The 23,464-nt window shown below is 44.6% G+C and overlaps 1 protein-coding gene across 5 annotated transcripts in view; it reads right to left on the bottom strand.

The window, feature by feature from the left end:
- The window catches only part of PI4KA (phosphatidylinositol 4-kinase alpha), a 147,587-nt gene that overhangs the window by 109,013 nt on the left and 15,110 nt on the right, over positions 1–23,464 (bottom strand). For all 5 annotated transcript variants that reach the window (XR_012418971.1, XM_015457398.3, XM_015457397.3 and 2 more), the window contains exons 2-7: positions 19,173–19,289; positions 14,800–14,893; positions 10,576–10,664; positions 7,138–7,210; positions 6,214–6,473; positions 5,081–5,147 (exon numbers count right to left, since the gene is read on the bottom strand). Coding sequence is in view for 4 of the 5 variants with exons in the window: in XM_015457398.3 (XP_015312884.3) it covers positions 5,081–5,147; positions 6,214–6,473; positions 7,138–7,210; positions 10,576–10,664; positions 14,800–14,893; positions 19,173–19,289 (700 nt within the window). In the remaining variant the exon portion in view is untranslated. The remainder of the gene's footprint in view (positions 1–5,080; positions 5,148–6,213; positions 6,474–7,137; positions 7,211–10,575; positions 10,665–14,799; positions 14,894–19,172; positions 19,290–23,464) is intronic.

Raw genomic sequence — 23,464 nt, forward strand, 5'->3', positions numbered from 1 at the left:
GCTCACACATGTAATCCCAGCACTTTGGGAGGCTGAGGTGGGAAGATCGCCTCAGCTCAGGAGTTTAAGACCAGCCTGGGCAACATGACAAGACCCTGTCTCTATATAAACAAATCTTTTTTTTTTTTTTTTTTTTTTTTGAGACGGAGTCTCGCTCTGTCACCCAGGCTGGAGTGCAGTGGCCGGATCTCAGCTCACTGCAGGCTCCGCCTCCCGGGTTCACGCCATTCTCCTGCCTCAGCCTCCCGAGTAGCTGGGACTACAGGCGCCCGCCACCTCGCCCGGCTAAGTTTTTGTATTTTTAGTAGAGACGGGGTTTCACTGTGTTAGCCAGGATGGTCTCGATCTCGTGACCTTGTGATCCGCCCGTCTCGGCCTCCCAAAGTGCTGGGATTACAGGCTTGAGCCACCGCGCCCGGCCTATAAACAAATTTTTTTTAATTAAAATAAAAATATAATAAATAGGAACCCAAAAGCATATAATTGTTTGAAAATCAATTATTTAAAAACTATAATAGAAAACTATGAGGCTGGGCACGGTGACTCATGCCTGTAATCCCAGCACTTTGGGAGGCCGAGGTGGGCAGATCACAAGGTCAAGAGATCAAGACCATCCTGGCCAACATAGTGAAATGCCGTCCCTACTAAAAATACAAAAATTAGCTGGGTGTGGTGGCACATGCTTATAATCCCAGCTACTCGGGAGGCTGAGGAAGGAGGATCGCTTAAATCTGGGAGGCAGAGGTTGCAGTGAGCCGAGATCGCACCACTGCACTCCAGCTTGGTGACAGAGGGTGACACCATCTCAAAAAAAACTATGATTGTGCTGGGCGCGGTGGCTCAAGCCTGTAATCCCAGCACTTTGGGAGGCCGAGACGGGAGGATCACGAGGTCAGGAGATCGAGACCATCCTGGCTAACCCGGTGAAACCCCGTCTCTACTTAAAAAAATACAAAAAACTAGCCAGGCGAGGTGATGGGCGCCTGTAGTCCCAGCTACTCGGGAGGCTGAGGCAGGAGAATGGCGTAAACCCGGGAGGCGGAGCTTGCAGTGAGCTGAGATCCGGCCACTGCACTCCAGCCTGGGTGACAGAGCAAGACTCCGTCTCAAAAAAAAAAAAAAACTATGATTGAAAAATAGATGAATTTGTAACATTTTCATAAGACAGACAATATCAATTCATAAAGAAGTGAATACTAAATTTTATGACTTTTTCAAGCACTAGAGAACAGACTCAAAGAGTTGAGTTTAGCCCCAGTTGTGTCAAAGCTGGTGTCTAATAGCTGGCAGCGCACTGCCAATCTGTCTAAAGATGGACGCAAATCAGCAACTTACAGCAGAAAGGATGGGCAACAATACCACTGGGAGCTGAGACGCCAAGAGGCCAACATAAGAAATGGCCACTGAAAAAGGGAACAAGTGAGGAAAGAAGGGAGGGAGAAAACAGCCGGATTAAAAAGGGTAGATAAGGAAGAAGGGAAGGTTGTGATTATCGGGCATTTCTCAGAAAGACACCATGAAATAAGGGCTAAGTCCTATGTGGCTGAACCCCACAGAGGGCACAGATGATGGCAAAAGACAGGGGCTGCAGGAACTAGGGACTTAACATTTGGGATTTATGCAGGGGGTGTCACTGAAACTACTTTTGTTTTTGTTTTTTTTCCTGTGAGACAAGAGTCTCACTCTGTTGCCCAGGCTGGAGTGCAGTGTCATGATGTCGGCTCACTGCAACCTGCGTCTTCCAGGTTCAAGCGATTCTCAAGGCTGTCTCCCGAGCAGCTGGGATTATAGGTGTGTGCCACCGCGCCCGGCTAATTTTTCTATTTTTAGTAGAGATGGGGTTTCACCATGTTGGTCAGGCTGGTCTCGAACTCCTAGCCTCAAGTGATCCGCCTGTCTGAAAGTGCTGGGATTACAGGCATTAGCCACTGTGCCCAGCCTGAAAGTTTTTAAGCAGGAAAATAAGTGATCAAATTTGTGCTATTAAAAATAATTCTTATTGCTGGGCGCGGTGGCTCAAGCCTGTAATCCCAGCACTTTGGGGGCTGAGGCGGGCGGATCATGAGGTCAGGAGATGGAGACCATCCTGGCTAACATGGTGAAACCCCATCTCTACTAAAAATACAAAAAAATTAGCCAGGTGTAGGTGGTGCATGCCTATAGTCCCAGCTACTTGGGAGGCTGAGGCAAGGGAATGACATAAAACCTGGGAGACAGAGCTTGCAGTGAGCCAAGATCACGCCACTGCACTCCAGCCTGGGAGACAGAGGGACACTCCATCTCAAATCAAAAAAAAAAAAAAAAAATTATTATTTATTTTTTATTTTATTTATTTTTTTAAGGGTCTCACTATGTTACCCAGGCTGGTCTCAAACTCCTAGGCTCAAGCAATCCTCCCACCTGGGCCTCCCAAAGTGCTGGAATTACAGGCGTGAGCCACCTCTCCTGGCGTAAAAATAATTCTTAAAAACGAAATTCTTACAGCAGTTTGGAAGAGGGCCTGGGAAGAGAGACAGAAGGACCAGCTGTAAGAAAAGTCTGAGTATGTGGTGTTACATACCTCAAATCCCAGCTACTTGAAAGGCCAAGGCCAGAGGATCGCTATGACTGCACCCCTACACTCCAGCCTGGGTGTCAGAGCAGGACCCCAACTCAAAAAAAAAAAAAGTCCAAGCAAAACAGGAAGTCCGAGAGGAAACTCGGGAGGCACAGGGTCTGCTGTTGTCTGTCCTACAGTGAGGCGCTTCAGAGAGCAGGGCTCGCTTGCCTGGTCATCATCACAGGCAAAGTGGGCAGAGCCAGGTCTGATGGAGAGATGTGTGGGGATCTCACAGTCAGCCACACCACTGTGCTCCTATCTGCCACTTACTGGATGTGCTCAAACTGGGGCAGCTGTCAAGGAGAGGAGCCCTCACCACAGAGGGTGGACAATGAGCTGTTTACCAGGAAAAGGGAAGCCTCCAAGAGTACATCATGGCGGCCAGGAGCGGTGGCTCACGCCTGTAATCCCAGCACTTTGGGAGGCCGAAGTGGGTGGATCACAAGGTCAGGAGATCGAGACCACGGTGAAACCCCGTCTCTACTAAAAATACAAAAAATTAGCCGGGCGCGGTGGCGGGCGCCTGTAGTCCCAGCTACTCAGGAGGCTGAAGCAGGAGAATGGCGGGAACCCCGGAGGCAGAGCTTGCAGTGAGCCGAGATTGCCTCACTGCACTCCAGCCTGGGCTACAGAGCGAGACTCCGCCTCAAAAAAAAAAAAAAAAAAAAAAGAGAGTACATGATCATGGCCATCCTAAAATGCCCCAAAGGCAAACAGGTGGCAGTGAGATTTTCAGAGCCTGGAGGAATACATTCTACACTTAAACAAGGAGTTGTCTCTAAGAGGTACGATTCTGAGAGGCTGAAATTAGCCCATATATTCTAACATATATATAGAATGTAATCTGTTACATTCTCACAGATCTAAGAGATGGAAAGCTTCCTACATTTATCTAAGCCCAGATATTCCCTTTTTCCTTCAAAATTCCCTTCACATCTCTCAGAATTGTCTTGAGACATGCTCTTTTAAGAAATAGCATCATTCAAAAATGGAGAGACTATACTGAAGCATGGAATTCTGCCTTCCCCATTTCCTATCCCTTAATCTGGGTCTTACTTCCATCAAGGATGAGGTAGAAGTAATTTTAACATGTGTCTGACATGGCACAGGGTAGTCACATGAATCCAATTTAGTAAATTATGTAAAAGTACTTTGTGAACAGCAGAGCTCTATAAAAAGTAGTAATAGGCTGGGTGTGGTGGCTCACACCTGTAATCCTAGCACTTTGAGAGACTGAGGCAGGCTTGAGCCCAGGAGTTCTGGACCAGCCTGGGCAACATGACAAAACCCCATCTCTACAAAAAACGCACAAGTTAGTGGGCATTGTGGAAGGTGCCTATAGTCTTAGCTACTTGGGAGGCTGAGGTGGGAGGATCACTTGAGTCCAGGAGGTTGAAGCTGTGGTGAGCCGTGATGGTGCCACTGCACTCCAGCTAAGGAGGCAGAGTGAGACTCTGTCTCAAAAAAAAAAAAAAAAAAAAAAAAAAAGGTAGTAATAGTAGTATTACTACATTCTTTAATATTATCTACATACAGGCCGGGCGCGGTGGCTCACGCCTGTAATCCCAGCACTTTGGGAGGCCGAGACGGGCGGATCACGAGGTCAGGAGATCGAGACCATCCTGGCTAACACGGTGAAACCCCGTCTCTACTAAAAAATACAAAAAAACTAGCTGGGCGAGGTGGCGGGCGCCTGTAGTCCCAGCTACTCGGGAGGCTGAGGCAGGAGAATGGCGTGAACCCGGGAGGCGGAGCTTGCAGTGAGTCGAGATCTGGCCACTGCACCCCAGCCTGGGCGACAGAGCGAGACTCCGTCTCAAAAAAAAAAAAAAAAAAAAAAAAAATATTATCTACATACTTAATGTCATTTAAAAAAAAATGTCCGGCCAGGTGTGGTGGCTCATGCATGTAATCCTAGCACTCTGGAAGGCCGAAATGGGTGGATCACTTGAGGTAAGGAGTTCGAGACCAGCCTGGCCAACATGGTGAAACCCTGTCTCTACTAAAAATACAAAAATTAGCTGAGCATGGTGGTGTGTGCCTATAGTCCCAGCTACTTGGGAGGCTGAGGCAAAAGAATTGCTTGAACCCAGGAGGCAGGGCCTGCAGTGAGCCGAGATTATGCCATTGCACTCCAGCGTGGACAACAGAGCCAGACACCATCTTGGAAAAAGAAAAGAAATATCCACCATTAGCACTTCCACCTGAAAAGGAACTTTTACAGGTTAAAGTGCAAAAATTCTGATGGCAGGTATATAGGGGTAAGCTATTTTCTGTACTTTTCTCTCTATATAAAATATTTGAAAATTAAATTCTAGAAAACTTAAATGAAAAGAAAAAATAAATGCTTTCTAAAAGCTTGGCACTCTAGGTCCATCCATGACAACAGAGTTAGTATCAGCATCTTTAATATCACGAGAAGTCACTGTGAGCCTATTCTCCAAGTACTAGGTCAACATTCTTGAGAGAGGTAAAGCCCACCTTCAAAGTAGTGAAAGGCGGATCCTCCAGGGGAACTGGGAGGGGGCATGCCACGTTCAGGGCTGACCTGAAACACACAACCACAGTTACAGATCAGAAAAGACCAGTGAGACCTCTGTCAGATTTGTCTTAGACTTCAAGTCCTGGTTGAAGCTCATTTCCTTCCTAAAGCCCAACACAGCTACAGCATTCTCTATTACATACTATATCACTAAATTCTTCGTGTTTAGCCGTATATTTGACACTTGATTACTGAGTTCAATTGTCCTCAGTGTTTTGTGTTTTTGCCTTTTCTCCATGAGTCAATTATATACTTCTTAAGGGCACCAACTGTCTTCCAGGCAAAATAGAATTTGGCACCCAACTGCTATGAAACACATACTTTATGACTATGAAATCACTTATAAATCTTATGTTGGGGACTAGCCTCAACACCACCCATAGGGTATTTGAAGTTTGGTGGCGACAAAGGAATGAGAAGAGACAAGTTAAGAGTTTATAAAGGTGGCAGCCAGGGGGCCAGAGGAAATCAGAGGCTGCAAAGGCCTAGAGTTTTGTTTTTTACACTATTTATTGAGTACAATCACTTAGATTTAAGAAGCAGATGTTTAGGGTGAAACGGTGAAAGGGAGGCAGTGTGTCATATGTGTCATCTACAGTAGTGGCAGTTTAAATGAATTTTTTTGTGTGTTTAAACAGTATATTTTTAACTTATTGGAGAGTAGTTAAGTGCGAGCTTGCTTAACTAGGAGTCTGTATGTTTGGCCATATTTTAATGTTTTAAAGGAGTGTTTTTTTTTTTTTTTTAACACAGTGTTTACGGATAAGAAAGTAAGTCCTGCTCAGAGTATGGGAACATAACGGCGATAAGAAGGCTTTTTTTTTTTAAAAGGCCTTTTGTGGCTTTTTACACCTTACTGTTTTATATTTTTACGGCCAGTTTATACAGGCTCTCTATCAGCCTTTCCCCCAACATCTTAAGAGGGACAAGACAAGTCTGTATTAAAGAGAATTCTAGTGAAACATTTCACATTACTTAAGTTTACTCCAACTACAAAGAAGAGGGATTTTCTTTGCAGGGGAGCTTAACAGGGTCTTTCTCCTCTGCTCTTTCCCCAGTAGCCCAGGCCCACCTGAGAGATGCTGGACACACTGCTGGTTTTCCTCTTCAGGGTACCCTCCTGACAGACAGTCAGCAGATTGCTGGGGAGGATGGAGCGGAAGTCATTAAAGGAACGCCTTCGAACACCTTCAAGCTCTTCTGGGACACGGAGGGAATGAGGAGGGATTTTTGGAAAGAGCTTTGAGAGGAGAGACTCTTCCATGTTGCTGTAACGCCCAAATGCTCGCGAGATTCCTATCAGGCATGGGATAGCATACTTGCAAAGGTATTCTAGAAGATCAAGTGAAAACATTACAATATGAGAAAGTATCCTGACAGAGTCATACGGTAAGTAGTCATACGGTAAGTACTAACTTGTAACATTGACTAAGATTTCACAATTCACCCACTAATAACTGTGAAGGTTCAAAATAAGCCACAATAATGAGGTCAACCCCAAGGGCTGGCCAGTGATATCTTCAACCTGTCATTAATAACTTCAGACTATGTCTTCAACACACCCAGCTGCCCTCTTTGGAAGGTCTTCATCTATTCATGGCACATCCAAATCAATAACATAGCTAGGTCATATTATCAAGTACCTTGACTCTAGTTAATACATTTATTCCTCTTAGAAGCATATCGGTAGCCTTACAATACAGAAAAAATGACCTTTGGAAGTCAACTAATCTACCCACAGATGTTACTAGTGAAGAAACTGGGGCCCATAAGGGTGAAGTTACTTGTCCAAGGTGACCCAGCATCTATATAGCAGAGCAATGTGCATGACCCCACGTGGCCTCTGAGGATACTTACACACAACAAATCAAACGAAAATAGGAAGGTTTTCTCCCATCATATACATTAGGTACCCAACAACAGAAAAGACTGGAGAAAAGCAAGCGAAAGAGTAACCACAAAACCATTTTAAGAAAAACGTTAAGGATACTTGTACCTTTGTCTTGAATCTCCAAGGCCTGGCACATCCCCAAGAGGACATGCAAAACCTGCAAAAGCGCTTCTAAAATCTGCAATAGTCAAGGAAATAAGAAAACAAACAAACATAAACAAAATTAGGTAAATATCACAAAACTAAGTCAAAATTACAAGGCACTTCAGACATTATCTTAACCAGCCCCATATCTGATACATCCCTCCACAATGACCGTGCCAATTGGCCAACCAGCTGACTTTCCAGGGACAAAACCCTCACTCTCTGGGCTGGTTCAGAGTTCCTCCCAACACTGGGCCAATGTTGTCCTCCTGGGGCTTGTTACCTACCAGCCCTTGGGGCTACTTTTTCCTCTATTGACATATTCTGTAACAGTATGGCTAATTTCTTGTATTTTTAGTACAGATGGGGTTTTACCATATTAGCCAGGCTGGTCTCAAACTCCTGACCTCAGGTGATCCACCCGCCTCAGCCTCCCAAAGTGCTGGGATACAGGCGTGAGCCACCACACCCAGCCCATAATTTTTTAAGTTAAGAATTGCTTTTTGTCCTGGCGGGGTGGCTCATGTCTAAAATTCCAGCTCTTTGGGAGGCTGAAGCGGGTGGATTAGTTGAACTCAAGAGTTCAAGACCAGCCTGGGCAAAGTATCGAAACTCTGTCTCTACAAAATATACAAAAATTAGCCAGGTGTGGTGGTGCGTGCCTGTGGTCCCAAATACTCAAGAGGCTGAGGTGTGAGGGCCACTTGAGCCCGGAGGGCTGAGGATGGAGTGAGCCAAGATCAGTGCAGGGGTTCAATCATAGCTCATTGGAGCCTCAAACTCCTGGACTCAAGCAATCCTCCTGCCTCAGCCTCCTGAGTAGCTGGGATTACAGGCATGTGTCACTATGCCCAGCTGATTTTTTTTTTTTTTTTTTTATACTTTGAGTTCTAGTACATGTGCATAATGTGCAGGTTTGTTACATATGTATTCCCAGCTAATTTTTATTTTTATTTTTGTAGGGATGGGTTTCGCTATGTTGCCCAAACTGGTCTCAAACTCCTGCGCTCAAGTGATCCTCCTGCCTCAGCCTCCCAGAACTTGGGATTACAGGCGTGAGCCACCATGCATAACAACGAGCTTATAAATGAGGAAGATACCTAAGTCTTTTTTCGCACCTGCTTCTCCTAAACTATGTAATCTCTACCAATGTAGTTGGTATTTTTTATCTTTCGTGTATTCCTACAAAAACTCATGGTATTAGCTTTAGCTCATTGTACAAATCTGTGATTCCCAGCTTTGTGCCTTCTACAAATGAAATCAACTTGCTTTCCAGATATTCATTCACAGCACTAGCTTGTTTTGCTCCAATGATAGGAGGGTCTTGCTGGGCCGATACCTCACTGATAACCCTTTGGGACAGTCCTTCAGGCAGTTCTGCAAACCCTCCAAACCATTTGGCCCTCAGCCCATATAATTGGTCCAGGATGTCAGGAAAGGTGCTTGTCTAAAGCCTTTATGAAGATCCACTACACTGCAACAACTTCATTTCTCTCAACCACTCTTCTTAGAAAACCCAGGCAAAGAAAAAATGAAGTTGGTGTGACATGACTTGTTCATAACCAAGTCAAATCTCTTACATTTTCCTAATATTAAACAATGCTGAATACTCTATGAAAGCCTGAAAAGCAATACTTTTTCCATTTTATTTATTTATTTTATTTTATTTATTTATTTATTTATTTTGAGACCGAGTCTCACTCTGTTGCCCAGGCTGGAGTGCAGAGGCATGATCTCAGCTCGCTGCAACCTCTGCCTCCCGGGTTCAAGTGATTCTCATGCCTCAGCCTCCTGAGCAGCTAGGATTACAGGCTCCTGCCACCACACCTGGCTAATTTTTGCATTTTTAGTAGAGACAGGGTTTCCCCCTGTTGGCCAGGCTGGTCTCAAACTCCTGACCTCAGTGATCCACCTGCCTCAGCATCCCAAAGTGCTGGGATTATAGGCCTGAGCCACCACACCCACCCACATTTTCCATTTTATATGTTAAAGTCATGTTATCACCTTTGGTGTTGACCTCTTTATTCTGATAAATTATATTAACAGAAAAGCCTTTAATGTTCAACTTTTAAATAAAAACACATAATTCTAACATATTTAATTATATCTTTAGCCAACCTACAAATAAATGAAGAATCTAAATTAGTCAAAATACATCACTAACTGGGAACATTTAGAATGCAGACAAGCAACTAGGCACTGCTTGGAAGAACCTAGAATACCAGCATACAAAAACTAACTTTCTAAGCGATAAATCTAAGAAGAAGTTGTATGATTATATTCTTTGCTTAAAGAAGAGGAAAGGGCCGGGCGCGGTGGCTCAAGCCTGTAATCCCAGCACTTTGGGAGGCCGAGATGGGCGGATCACGAGGTCAGGAGATCGAGACCATCCTGGCTAACACGGTGAAACCTCGTCTCTACTAAGAAATACAAAAAATAGCCGGGCGAGGTGGCAGCGCCTGTAGTCCCAGCTACTCGGGAGGCTGAGGCCGGAGAATGGCGTGAACCCGGGAGGCGGAGCTTGCAGTGAGCTGAGATCCGGCCACTGCACTCCAGCCTGGGCTACAGAGCGAGACTCCGTCTCAAAAAAAAAAAAAAAAAAAAAAAAAGAAGAGGAAAGTATGAAATACATGTTTGTAACATTTCTATCAAAATTAACAAAATCTAAAGAAAGTCTGTGCCCTTAAAGATAAAAGCTTCAGCTACCTAGAAGATTCTCTTCTAGCTGGGCACAGTGGCTCACACCTATAATCCCAGCATTCTGGGAGGTCAAGGCAGGAGGATCGCTTGAGGCCCAGAGTTCAAGACCAGCCTGGGCAACGTGGCCAAATCTCGTCTCTACAAAAAATACAAAACAAATTAGCTGGCGTGATGGTGCACGCCTATAGTCTCAGCTTCTTGGGAGTCTGAGGAGGGAGGCTGGCTTGAGGAGGAAGGTGGAGGTTGCAGTGAGACAAGGTCATGCCACTGCACTCCAGCCTGGATGACAGAGCAAGACTCTGTCTCAAAAAAACAAAAGAAAAGAAAATGATCTTCTATGAATGACTTCAATCCCCAACAAAGAGCAAGAAAAATGAGCTGCCTCTGCCTTTTTCTGCCGCCTACCTTACACGACTTTCTGAAAAGCTGAAAGGGAGAGTGCTGCTCATGTCTCTGCAGCGCCTGCCCTTCATTAGAAAAAAGAAAAAGAAAAAAAAAGAAAAGTTGAATGAGATAAGACTCATGAGATCCTAAAGAGTACTGAAAGACCTAAACATGTCTTAGGTCTGCTATGAACAGGATGAAACAGATAAATATCAAAAAGCAATCTGGTCACATTTCACATTTTTAAAATCTTTTCATCACTTTGGGACTCTATTCAATCTAATAGAAATGCACACCAAATCAACACATGCTTACCTCATCCCTGAGTGAAGGATCCCTATAGGCCACATCAGACAGCAGAGTTACCAAGCAGAAGCTGAAGCTCTCTGCAACTGGGAGGGCACCTGGAAGATGTAAAAACAGTAATCAGATAACCAGGAACCAGATACTGGGTCACACCTCTGGCCATCCAACTCAGTATATTCCCTCTCACCATGACCTGCCAAGGGACCAGTTTACAGCAGCTCCCCTCCTTGAGACAAGTCTCAAAAGAACAGCTATGGGCCCAATGAGTTTGCTGAGAAACACCCCTACCTTTCCTTTATGTAAATGTTTTGGTTCAATAAACTTAAATGTTTCCTGAACCAATAGCTAGGGTGAGATAACAGAGCCTCTCAACATGACGGATTCAACTTTTTATTCCCTAAGTAAATGTAAGAAATCACAAAAAAATTAAAAAATAATAATAATAAAATTAAAAACAAAAAACACTTGGCTGGGCGAAGTAGCTCACACCTATAATCCCAGCACTTCTGGGGGACCAAGGCAGAGAGATCACCTGAGGTCAGGAGTTCGAGACCAGCCTGGCCAACCTGGTGAAACCCCGTCTCTACTAAAAATACAAAAATCAGCTGGGTGCAGTGGCGTACACCTATCCCAGCCACTTGGGAGGCTGAGGCAGGAGAATCGCTTGAAACCAGGAGGTGGAGGTTGCAGTGAGCTGAGATCGCACCACTGTACTCCAGCCTGGGTGACAAAATGAGTTGTCATCTCAAAAATAAAAAAATAATCAATTTTGAATATTGAATATTGAATTAAGGACAAAAGAGTATCCATTATTTAATGGATATATTCATAGTACATGACAGAAGACTTACATTTCTACTCCAACACCTAAAATTTTTTTTTTTTTTTGAGACGGAGTCTGCTCTGTCACCCAGGCTGGAGTGCAGTGGCCGGATCTCAGCTCACTGCAAGCTCCGCCTCCCGGGTTTACGCCGTTCTCCTGCCTCAGCCTCCCGAGTAGCTGGGACTACAGGCGCCCGCCACCTCGCCCGGCTAGTTTTTTTTGTATTTTTTAGTAGAGACGGGGTTTCACCGTGTTAGCCGGGATCGTCTCTCGATCTCCTGGCCTCGTGATCCGCCCGTCTCGGCCTCCCAAAGTGCTGGGATTACAGGCTTAAGCCACCGCACCCGGCTTTTTTTTTTTTTTTTTTTTTTTCAACACCTAAAATTTTAAAGTGCAGCTCTAGGCTATTCTCAAACTTGAATGTGCCCATGCCCAGCCTAAAATTTGACTTTTTAGTAATGATGCTCTATTTAATTTGTAGTCTATCAAATTGCACGACAGACTGGGTGCGGTGGCTCAGGCCTATAGTGCTAGCACTTTAGGAGGCCGAGGAAGGCAGACCACTTGAGGCCAGGAGTTCAAGACCAGCCCAGCCAACATGGCAAAATTCTGTCTCTACCGAAGATACAAAAATTAGCCAGGCATGGTGGTGCATGCCTGTAATCCCAGGTACTGGGGCGGCTGAGGCACGAGAATTGCTTGAACCCAGGAGGTGGAGGTTGCAGTGAACCGAGGTCAGGCCACTGCACTCCAGCTTGGAGTGCAGACAGAGTGACACTCTGTCTCAAAACACAAAAAAGAAACAAAATCCTAACAAATTGCAGGATACATGCATAATTTGGGATCTGTCAGTTTTAGGCATGTTACCAGAAATGATGAAAACCCAAAGGTCAAGAGGAATATAGGCACAAACAGAATGTTTTTTAATTTTTATTTCGGGTTCAGGGGTACATGTGCAGTTTTGTTATACAGGTAAACTGCATGTTACAGGGATTTGGTGTACAGATTATTTCATCATCCCCGTAGTAAGTATAGTACCCAAAAAGTAGTTTTCCCATCCTCACCCTCCTCCTACTCTCCACTCTTAAGTAGGCCTCAGTGTCTGCTGTTCCTTCTGTATTCATATGTACTCGATGTTTAGATCCCACTTATAAGTGAGAACATGCAGCGTCTGGTTTCCTGTTCCTGTGCTAATTCTCCCATAATGGTCTCCAGCTCCATCCATGTTGCTACAAAAGACATGATCTCGGCCGGGCACAGTGGCCTCACACTTGTAATCCCGGCACTTTGGAAGGCTGAGGCAGGCAAATCACTTGAGGCCAGGAGTTTGAGACCAGCCAAGCCAACATGGCAAACCCCATCTCCACTATAAATCTTAAAAATTAGCTGGGCGTAGTGGCACATGCCTATAATCTCAGCTACTTGGGAGGCTGAGACACAAGAACCGCTTGAACCTGGGAGGCAGAGGTTGCAGTGAGCAGAGATCGCACCACTGTACTCCAGGCTGGGTGACACAGCGAGACTCTGTCTCAAAAAAAGATAAAATAAAAAATAAAAGGACATGATCTTGTTTTTTGTTTTTTTTTTGTTTTGTTTTTTTTTTTTTTTGAGATGGAGTCTCACTCTGTCGCCCAGGCTGGAGTGCAGTGGCCGGATCTCAGCTCACTGCAAGCTCCGCCTCCCTGGTTTACGCCATTCTCCTGCCTCAGCCTCCCGAGTAGCTGGGACTACAGGCGCCCACCACCTCGCCCGGCTAGTTTTTTGTATTTTTTAGTAGATACGGGGTTTCACTGTGTTAGCCAGGATGGTCTCGATCTCCTGACCTCGTGATCCACCCGTCTCGGCCTCCCAAAGTGCTGGGATTACAGGCTTGAGCCACCCCGCCTGGCCGATCTTGTTCTTTTTTTATGGCTACACAGTACTCCATGGTACACATACCACATTTTCTTTATCTAGTCTTCCATTGACGGGCATTTAGGTTGATTCCTTATCTTTGTTATTGTGAATATTGCTGTAATAAACATACTTATGCATGTATCTTTACAGCAGGATGATTTACATTCCTTTGAGTATGTACCCAATAATGGGATTGCTAGGTCAAATGGTAATTCTGTTTTAAGTTATTTCAGAAATTGCCAAACTGCATTCCACAATGGCTGAACTAATTTATATTCACACTAGCAGTGTACAAGTGCTCCCTTTTCTCCACAACCTCACCAGCATCTGTTATTTCTTGACTTTCTAATAATAGCCATTCTGACTGGTGTGAGATGGTATCTCATTGCAATTTTGATTTGCATTTCTCTGATTATTAGCATCAGATGATGAGCATATTTTTCATATATTTATTGGCCACTTGTATGTCTTCTTTTGAAAAGTGTCTATTTGTCCTTCGCTCACCTTTTAATGGGGTTGTTTTTTGCTTGTAAATTTAAGTTCCTCATAGATTCTGGACATTAGACCTTTGCATAGTTTGCAAATATTCTCTTTCATTCTTTTTTTTTTTTTTCGAGATGGAGTCTCGCTCTGTTGTTGCCCAGGCTGGAGTGCAGTGGCATGTCTTGGCTCACTGCAACCTCCACCTCCTGGGTTCAAACGATTCTTCTGCCTCAGCCTTCCGAGTAGCTGGGCCTACAGGCACACACCACCATGCTCGGCTAATTTTTGTATTTTTTAGTAGAGATGGAGTTTCACCATATTGGCCAGGCTGGCCTTGAACTCCTGACCTCGTGATCCACCTGCCTCGGCCTCCCGAAGTGCTGGGATTACAGGCATAAGCCACCGTGCCTGGCTGACCCAGACTAGTCTTAAACTCCTGAGCGCAAACGATCTGCCCACTTCGGCCTCCCAAAGAGCTAGAATTACAGGAGTGAGCCACCATACCGGCCAATTTATTCCGTTTCTAAAGGTGCAAAGTTTAACTGCAACTTAGAAACAAAGTGATGAAACCATTTACAGTGAACATTGCTGTTGCGTCCCAACCTCCATCTCACCCTTTTTGAGCAGCAGCAGTATAATCTGGAAAACTGACCTCACTCCAGGAGTGAGCCTATAAATTCTAAGGGTAACAGTGACTGATTTGGGGATGGGCAGGTAACCCAATTCTGGCCAATGAGACATGAGAAAAGGTTCTTTAAGGTCTCAACAAGAATGAGCAAGAATGCTCAGTCTCAGAAGAACGCAAGGGAAAGCTGGCCTGCCCAGGCCCACCTTCTCCCCAACTCATCCATGGGCTGTGGCCAACACATGGATGTAAGCTCAGCCCACAATGCTGCAGGCAGTTAGTTGTTTCACAGCCAGAAGTGAGACAAGACGCATCTGATGTATCAGTATGAATAAACACTTGATCCTACAGACACTGAATATGTATATTTTCTTTTATATTCAGGGAAAACATTATATACTATTACCTCTGCCTTTCCGAGCTGTGCTTTCTTCTACCCAATACACTTTTGGAAGACCTTTGAGAAGCCGCAGAAGGTAAGGAACCACACAATCTTTGTGCTAAAAAATAAGAAGAAGAAGAATAAATTAGATTTAATAAAATAAGTGATTGGTAGCTTTTTAGCCCAGATTAAGCCCAAAGCAAAGCATATACACATCCTAATCATCTCAGAGATTCTCCAAGGATAATGTAAAGAGCATGTAAATTCACATGGCATCACTCCATTCCTGTTTTCACACTGCAGAGTCCAGAGGCTGTTTCATCAACCTGTACCACAGGAGCCTAAGGAAGGGTTCACACCTGCCTTCTGGAGCAGAGGGTCCAGCCTGCTCAGGCCTCCTCTGGGGGTTGGGCATCTCCAGAAGGTACATGTGTGTACGCACTCAAAGCTGTCTTCAGTGAGAATGGTTTAGACCCCCAAAATCCATCCAAGAGCCCCAGAATAAGATCCTAGGGATGGAGAGAAGCTCATAGTGTGGGCATCTCAACTGGGTGATGCTTTTTTCTGTTCATGTCCCTTGTCCATATTCCTTGCTTTTTTTTTTTTTTTTTTGAGACGGAGTCTCGCTCTGTCACCCAGGCTGGAGTGCAGTGGCCGGATCTCAGCTCACTGCAAGCTCCGCCTCCCGGGTTCACGCCATTCTCCTGCCTCAGCCTCCCGAGTAGCTGGGACTACAGGCGCCTGCCACCTCGCCCGGCTAAGTTTTTGTATTTTTAGTAGAGACGGGGTTTCACTGTGTTACCCAGGATGGTCTCGATCTCCTGACCTCGTGATCCGCCCGTCTCGGCCTCCCAAAGTGCTGGGATTACAGGCTTGAGCCACTGCGCCCGGCCTAAATTTTCTACTTCATGTTTCCTCTTGCTCTTCTCAAGTTGAGCATCAGACTTTATAGCCAACATTAGCCCAGTGAAAAATTTTACTTTCCTCTAATTTCTGAACTAGCCAATCAACACCAATATACAGCTTCATAAACTTCCATCATTGGCTTTTGGAGCTATTTCCCTAATTACAGCTGTTCCAGTTAAGGATTAGTTGTGCTCCAGAGAAGAAGTGTGCTGTAGAGAAGAGGGGTACTATTTGACGTTTTGAAATGCTGACAAACTATGTGGTAGTTTTAAAAACATGGCTGCAGCCAGGCACAGTGGCTCACACCCGTAATCCTAGCACTTTGGGGGACCCAGGCGGGTGGATCACTTGAGCTCAGGAATTCAAGACCTGGCTGGCCAACATGGCAAAATCACGTCTCTACTAAAAATACAAGTATTAGCTGGGTGCAGTGGCACATTCCTGTAGTCCCAGCTACTCGGGAGGCTGAGGTGGGAAGATTGCTTGAGCATGGGAGGTGAAGGCTTCAGTAAGTCAAGATTGTGCCACTGCACTCCAGCCTGGGCGAGAGTGAAATCCTGTCTCAAAAAAAAAATTAAAACATAAAAACATGGCAGACAGTGGCCGGGCATGGTGGCTCACACCTGTAATCCCAGCACTTTGGGAGGCCGAGGTGGGCAAATCATGAAGTCAGGAGATCGAGACTATCCTGGCTAACACGGTGAAACCCCATCTCTACTGAAAACACAAAAAATTAGCCGGGCATGGTTGTGGGCACCTGCACCTGTAGTCCGGCTACTGGGGAGGCTGAGGCATGAGAATGGCATAAGTAAACACGGGAGGCGGAGCTTGCAGTGAGCCTAGATGGCGCCACTGCACTCCAGCCTGGGCGACACAGCGAGACTCTGTCTCAGAAAAATAAAACAAAACAAAACATAACATGGCAGAAAGCACGCAGCTTCCACCTGGTTCTTTTTCAGGACATTTGTCCTGGAACCTAGACACTATACCATGATAAGACCCATGAATGAGACTTCAGGTGATTCCAGCCCCCAGCTTTTGAGCCACCCAACTGACGCTAAATGGAGTCAATTGAGCCCTGTTTAAATTGCAGATTCATGAATCAAAGAAAACAATGTATTAAGCACTAAGTTTGGGGGGAGCTTGTTATACCATAACAGATAACCAAAAACAAAGAACTTTATCAAAAACAAAATAGTTTTTTCTCTAGACCATAAAAAGGAACTGGCTAAGACATCAGTTGAGGATCCTAGTGTACTGACAGGAACAAAACTCCATAAGGCCTGAACCACATGGCCTCCTGCAGAGGAAGTGGCTCCAGATGGCTCTTTTCTATATAAACTGTGATGACATTAGCAGTACAGGGTGAGTAAAACCACCTCAGCTCCTCTGGCCACAGGTGCTACCATGGCAGCCCACTGCTGGGACCGGAAGGAGGTTAATGCACAGCCCATCCTAGAGGGAAGCAAGGAATATAAGCACCAGGTAAACCAAGGTGGTCCCTAGGGCTTTCTCAGGGGGCTGGCAAAGCATGCTAGGCTTCTCTCCTAGTATATATGAGGCCAGTGGGCTGCCCTGGACATACAGGCAAACTCTATGGTCCAAGGGACAACGTCACATGCCACCTGGGACCCTGCTAGTCCTTACCCAGAACCTGAATGACACCAAAAGTAACTTGTGCTCATCTATTCGTTGTCATCTTAAGAAGTCTAATACAAGTACGATACTTTCAGGACTTACAAGTAAATCTATAAAGAAATGTGTTTGTCAAAGATATTATCAAGTAATCCACATTTGAACAATAGTTTCTTAAAAATTTTTTTTTAATTCTTTTTTGCCCTTTATAATTCATTTTATATTTATGTAGGATATGGTAAACAGAAAAAGTAAAAATGGTTTTCTTTCTTTTCACGTTTATAAATAAACAGGTAAGCTGGGTACGGTGGCACATGCCTGTAATCCCAGCACTTTGGGAGGCCTAGGCATGAGGATCACTTGAGACCAGGGTTGGAGATCAACCTAGCATATGGAGATAACCTATAGGCAACATAGCAAGACTCTCATTTCTACAGAAAATTTAAAAATCACACCCATGACTATAAACCCAGCTGCTCAGGAGGCTGAGATGGGAGAATCCCTTGAGCCCAGGAGTTCAAGGCTGCATTAAATAATGACTGTGCCACTGCACTCCAGCCTAGGCGATAGAGTGACACTCTGTTTCTAAGAATAAATAAACAAATACATAGCAGAAGAAAAGCCAAAATGCAGCTTATGTATCTAATTTTGGTTTTTTATGTAACCTTGATCAGGTAACCTATTTAATTACTAAAATACTGCTCTATAATTAAAATTCTTATTTTTTTCAAATGTATAAATACTGTCAAAATATTAACGCTTATTAGAGCAAAATTTCCAGGAGACGGAAGCAACCTTTTCTAGATAAATATTCAAATGTCTAACATCTTTATTTACCTAACACAGCATAATTAACTTGGAATTTAGAAATAGTTTCTAGTAATGATAAAAATAAATAGATAAATAAAAGATTCAATATCCAATGATCAATCGTTTGTTTCAATTAGCTTTGATAAATATAAAAATATAGTCTCAAAAAACAAACAAATAAAAACAAAAAAAAATACACACACAAAACAGTCACATTATTTTTTCGTTGGAGCTACAGGGCTAGTTTTTAAGTCTCTATTAAAAGGTACATTGAGACCAGGCATGATGGCTCACACGTGGTTCATGCTTGTAATCCTAACACTTTGGGAAGCAGAGGCGGGCAGATCACCTGAGGTCAAGAGCTTAAGACCAGCCTGCCGAACATGGAGAAACCCCGTCTCTACTAAAAATACAAAAAAATGAGCCGGGAGTGGTGGCTGGCACCCGTAATCCCAGCTACTCAGGAGGTTGAGGCAGGAGAATCACTTGAACCCCGGAGGCGGGGGTTGCAGTGAGCCAACACTGCACCACTGCACTCCAGCCTGGGCAACAGAGCGAGACTCCATCTCAAAGAAAAAAAAAGAAGATACAATGATACATACTCTACAAGTTTATATACATAATCACAATTTTGAAAAAGACATTATATCAAAATTACCTAAAATGATTTTGTCCTTTTGGAAGGAGAAATACAGTACCCCTGAGTCTGAATGATGAGCTTGAAAACCAAACCTATCCTGGAAGGCACACAATTACTTCTCAAACCATTTTGACTTACTCTGTGGCACATAATAACAAACAAACAAAAACCACTTTTTTTTACAACATAATATATACACATAATTCCAAAAAACTCAAATTTTCTAAGAAGGTTTACATTTGGAAGTCTCACTTCCACCTTGTCCTACCCTCCTCACTAACCACTTTAATTAGGTTCAAATGTATTCTTCTAGTAATGTTTTAAGTAAATATAAGCAGATACAAACTTAAATGCTCACTACACCCCTATTTACAATGAAGAAACTTTTAATTTCATGAAGACTTACCTGGAGATCAGATTCAATCAGAAAAATGCCCAATGCAATCACTGCATCTCTCCGTCTTTCATCTAACTGGAAGATCCCATGGAAATCCACTGGACACATGCAAAGAAGCTTTTGGACCTAGAAAATAAGACCCCCCAAAAACAGCTCCAGAAAACAGAAAACCACATTCAAAGTAAAGCAAGCTGAGTACAGTGTCACATGCCTGTAGTCCCAGCTATTTAGGAGGCTGAGGTGGAAGGATAGCTTGAGTTGGGAGTTTGAGACTAGCCTGGCCAACACAGTGAGACCCTATCTCTTAAATAAATAAAAATAAAAAATAAGCCAGATGCAGTGGCTCATACCTGTAATCCCAACCCTTTGGGAGGCCAAGACAGGTGGATTACCTGAGGTCAGGAGCTCGAGACCAGCCTGGCCAACATGGTGAAACCCCGTCTCTACTAAAAATACAAAAATTAGCCAGGCGTGGTGGCATGCGCCTGTCGTCCCAGCTACTCGGGAGGCTGAGGCAGAAGAATCACTTGAATCCAGGAGACAGAGGTTGCAGTGAGCCAAGATCGTGCCACTGCACTCCAGCCTGGGTGACACAGCAAGACTCTGTCTCAAAAACAAACAAACAAACATACAAAAAACAAACAAAAAAACACTACCATAAACCCCAAAGAGTCCATGTAACCAATAAGTCATAATTATTTTTTAGTTAAAAGATCACAGGACATCTCCAGCTGCTGAAACGATTGTACACATGCCCCTCAAAACACATAAACTCTGAGTAATATGAGCTAAGGGTTAAAACTATATATACTCAGAGGGGGTAAGACACAATGGCTAAAGTTTGCATTTTGGTGTTAGGACAGTCTAAGTGGGTGTCCCCACCTCCTGACCACGAACAGGTTACCTAAACCAACCTGCAGTAACAATGCCTCACTGACTCTTTTAAAAAATCAAATGTGGCCGGGCGCAGCGGCTCACACCTGTAATTCCAGCATTTTGGGAGGCCGAGGCGGACAGATCATGAGGTCAGAAGTTTGAGACCAGCCTGGCCAACATGGTGAAACCCCGTCTCTACTAAATACAAAAAGTAGTCGGGCATGGTGGCGAGCACCTGTAATCCCAACTACTCGGGAGGCTGAGGCAGGAGAATTGCCTGAACCCAGAAAGTGGAGGTTGCAGTGAGCTGAGATAGCACCACTGCACTCTCCAGCCTGGGTGACAGAAGGAGACTCCGTCTCAAAAAAAAAAAAAACCGGCCAGGTACGGTGGCTCAAGCCTGTAATCCCAGCACTTTGGGAGTCCAAGACAGGCGGATCATGAGGTCAGGAGATCGAGACCATCCTGGTGAACACGGTGAAACCTCGTCTCTACCAAAAAAATACAAAAAACTAGCAGGGCAAGGTGGCGGGTGCCTGTAGTCCCAGCTACTCGGGAGGCTGAGGCAGGACAATGGCGTAAACCCGGGAGGCGGAGCTTGCAGTGAACTGAGATCCGGCCACTGCACTCCAGCCTGGGCAACAGAGCGAGACTCTGTCTCAAAAAAAAAAAAAAAAAAATTCAAATGTGTGAATCAGCTAGGACTGAACACAGCACATATTAAGTGCTCAATAAACATTATCTATTGTTACTGCATATGCTATAATAGTGGCCAGTGGAAGGCAAAAGCAGGCAATGAGATTCAAAGAATGTTGACTAATGAGTCAACACTGAAGCAGAGGGAAGAAGTGGCCCTATCAAAGCCTATGTACTTTGCTCTGTCCTGTGCAATACTTTATCAATACCCTGTACTAAAACACAGAAGATACACTCCACTACAAACCTGGCAGATGAAACTAATGTGCTAGAAGACAGCACAGAGACTTGAAAAATCGTCAAAATTGGCATAACATCATTATTTCTCCAACAATAGTGCCTGAAAGACAACTTTTGATAATGTGATCAGGGAGGACCTCTCTAAGAAGGTTCCTCAAATTGGGATCTGATCAAGGAAGCCAGAACAGGAAAGGCTGCTGCTGCAGCAGCACAGTGGAAAAGAGGAAGCAAGGAGGCCCAGGAGTTCAGGCCCAGGCAGAGAAGGTCCCCAGAGGGCCCCACAGGCCAGGTCAAAAGCCTGAATTGTACACTAATAACAAATACATGGAGGCCTTAGGGCATCAAGTTTAGAACTGAAATCTAGAAGAATCCCTCTGGCTGATGTACAGAAAATGGATTTTGGAGGACAAGAGTGAAAACAGAGAGACAGGTGAGGAGAGCCCTGCAGTAGCCGAGGCAAAGATGGTAGCATGGTAACAATCGACGAGTACAGACAGAAACAGACCAGTTCAGGATATGTTTTGGAGGAAGAGTTAACAGGGCTTGATGACGGACAGGATATGGAAGCAAGGGAAAGATTACTTTAGCTGCCTCTTTACCACACTAGAACGTATCCAGGCTAGGTGCATGGCTCATGCCTGTAATCCCAGCACTTTGGAAGGCTGAGGCAGGAGGATCACTTGAGCCCAGGAGTTTGGGACCAGCCTGGGCAACATAGTAAGACCCTGTCTCTACAAAAGATGACAAAATTAATCAGCTATTGTCAGAGGTGTGTGAACCAGAGCAACTCCATCCTGAATAGGGGCTGGGTAAAATGAGGCTGAGACCTACTGGGCTACATTCCCAGACAGTTCAGGCGTTCTAAGTCACAGGGTGAGACAGGAGGTCAGCACAAAATACAAGTCATAAAGACCTTGCTGACAAAACAGGCTGCAGCAAAGAAGCCCGCTAAAACCACCAAAACCAAGATGACTGGTCTCGAACTCCTGATCTCAGGTGATCCACCTACCTCGGCCTCCCAGAGTGCTGAGATTACAGGCATGAGCCACCGCGCCCAGCCACCAAGGCTTTCTTTTTCACATACAGCATAAGAATGGATTTCCTCTCTCAGGCCAGGTGCTCTGGGTTGGGCTCTAACAATATCCCAGGATCAGAATTCAGCATCATCAATACAGTTTAGCCATACTGCCAGGGCAGGTGTCACCCTACCAGTAGAAAGAACTGAAGGCAGCATTTTTTACCATCCTCAATTCCTCTAGACTGCCAGGGCCTCCTCTCCTTCAAATGCCCATAGGGGCTCTGGGGTACTCTGACTTCAGACTTTCCTCCCCTATCTCCATCCAACTAAAAACATTTAAATAGAAATCATCTGTGACCATTCAGAAATTACTCTAAAAGCTAGGCACAGCTTTAAATGTGAAGCAAAGATACCAAAAAGAACAACTAACTCAGAGACCCATGTAATGATTCCATGATTTAAGCACTACACTGGCATGCCATGTTTAGGCAGAATAATGGCACCTCAAAGATGTCCACACCCTCAATCCCCCGGAATCTGTGAATATGTTACTTTACATGGCAAAAGAGACCTTCCAGATGTAATTAAATTAAGAACCTTGAAAAGGAGGGATTATCCTGGATTATTTAGATAGGCCCAGGGCAATTGCAAAGGTCATTAAAAGGAGAAGAGATAGACAGAAGAAGGGGTCAGAGTGATGTGAGATGGGGGCTTGGCCAACCATTGCTCCCTTTGAAGATGAAGGAAGGGGCCAGGAATCAAGGAATGTGGGCAGCTCTAGGAGCTGTAAAAGGCTTGGAAATGATGGTTGGGTGCAGTGGCTCATACCTGTAATCCCAGCACTTTGGGAGGCCGAAGTGGGCAGATCACCTGAGGTTAGGAGTTCAAGACCAGCCTGGCCAACATGGTGAAATCCCATCTCTACTAAAAATACAAAAATTAGCCAGGCATGGTGGTAAGCCCCATGGCAGGCACCTGTAGTCCCAGCTACTCAGAAGGCTGAGGCAGAAGAATTGCTTGAACCCAGGAGGTAGAGGTTGCAGTGAGCTGAGATTGTGCCACTGCACTCCAGCCTGGGCAACAGAGCAAGACTCCATCTCAAAATATATATATATATATTTTTAAAAATGAAAAAGGCTTGGAAATGAGTTCTCCCCTACGGTCTCTAGAAAGATATACAGCCCTGCCATCACCTTGATTTTAGTCCAGTGAAACATAGGTTGGGTTTCTATCTACAGAACTGTAAAATTATAAATGTATGTTATTCTAACAACAAGTCTGTGGCAATTTATTTACAGTAGTAATAGGAAACTAATGTAATTGGTCACAGGTAATTAAACAAAACTCAAAGCCTGTTGGACTGCCTATAAAGAAAAGTATCAAACTGAATAATCAGATTACAGGCAAGAGGCGGGGCACAGTGGCTCACACCCGTAATCCCAGCACTTTGGGAGGTCGAGGCAGGCGGATC

The sequence above is a fragment of the Macaca fascicularis genome, chromosome 10, assembly GCF_037993035.2.
Source record: "Macaca fascicularis isolate 582-1 chromosome 10, T2T-MFA8v1.1".
NCBI lineage: Eukaryota > Metazoa > Chordata > Mammalia > Primates > Cercopithecidae > Macaca > Macaca fascicularis.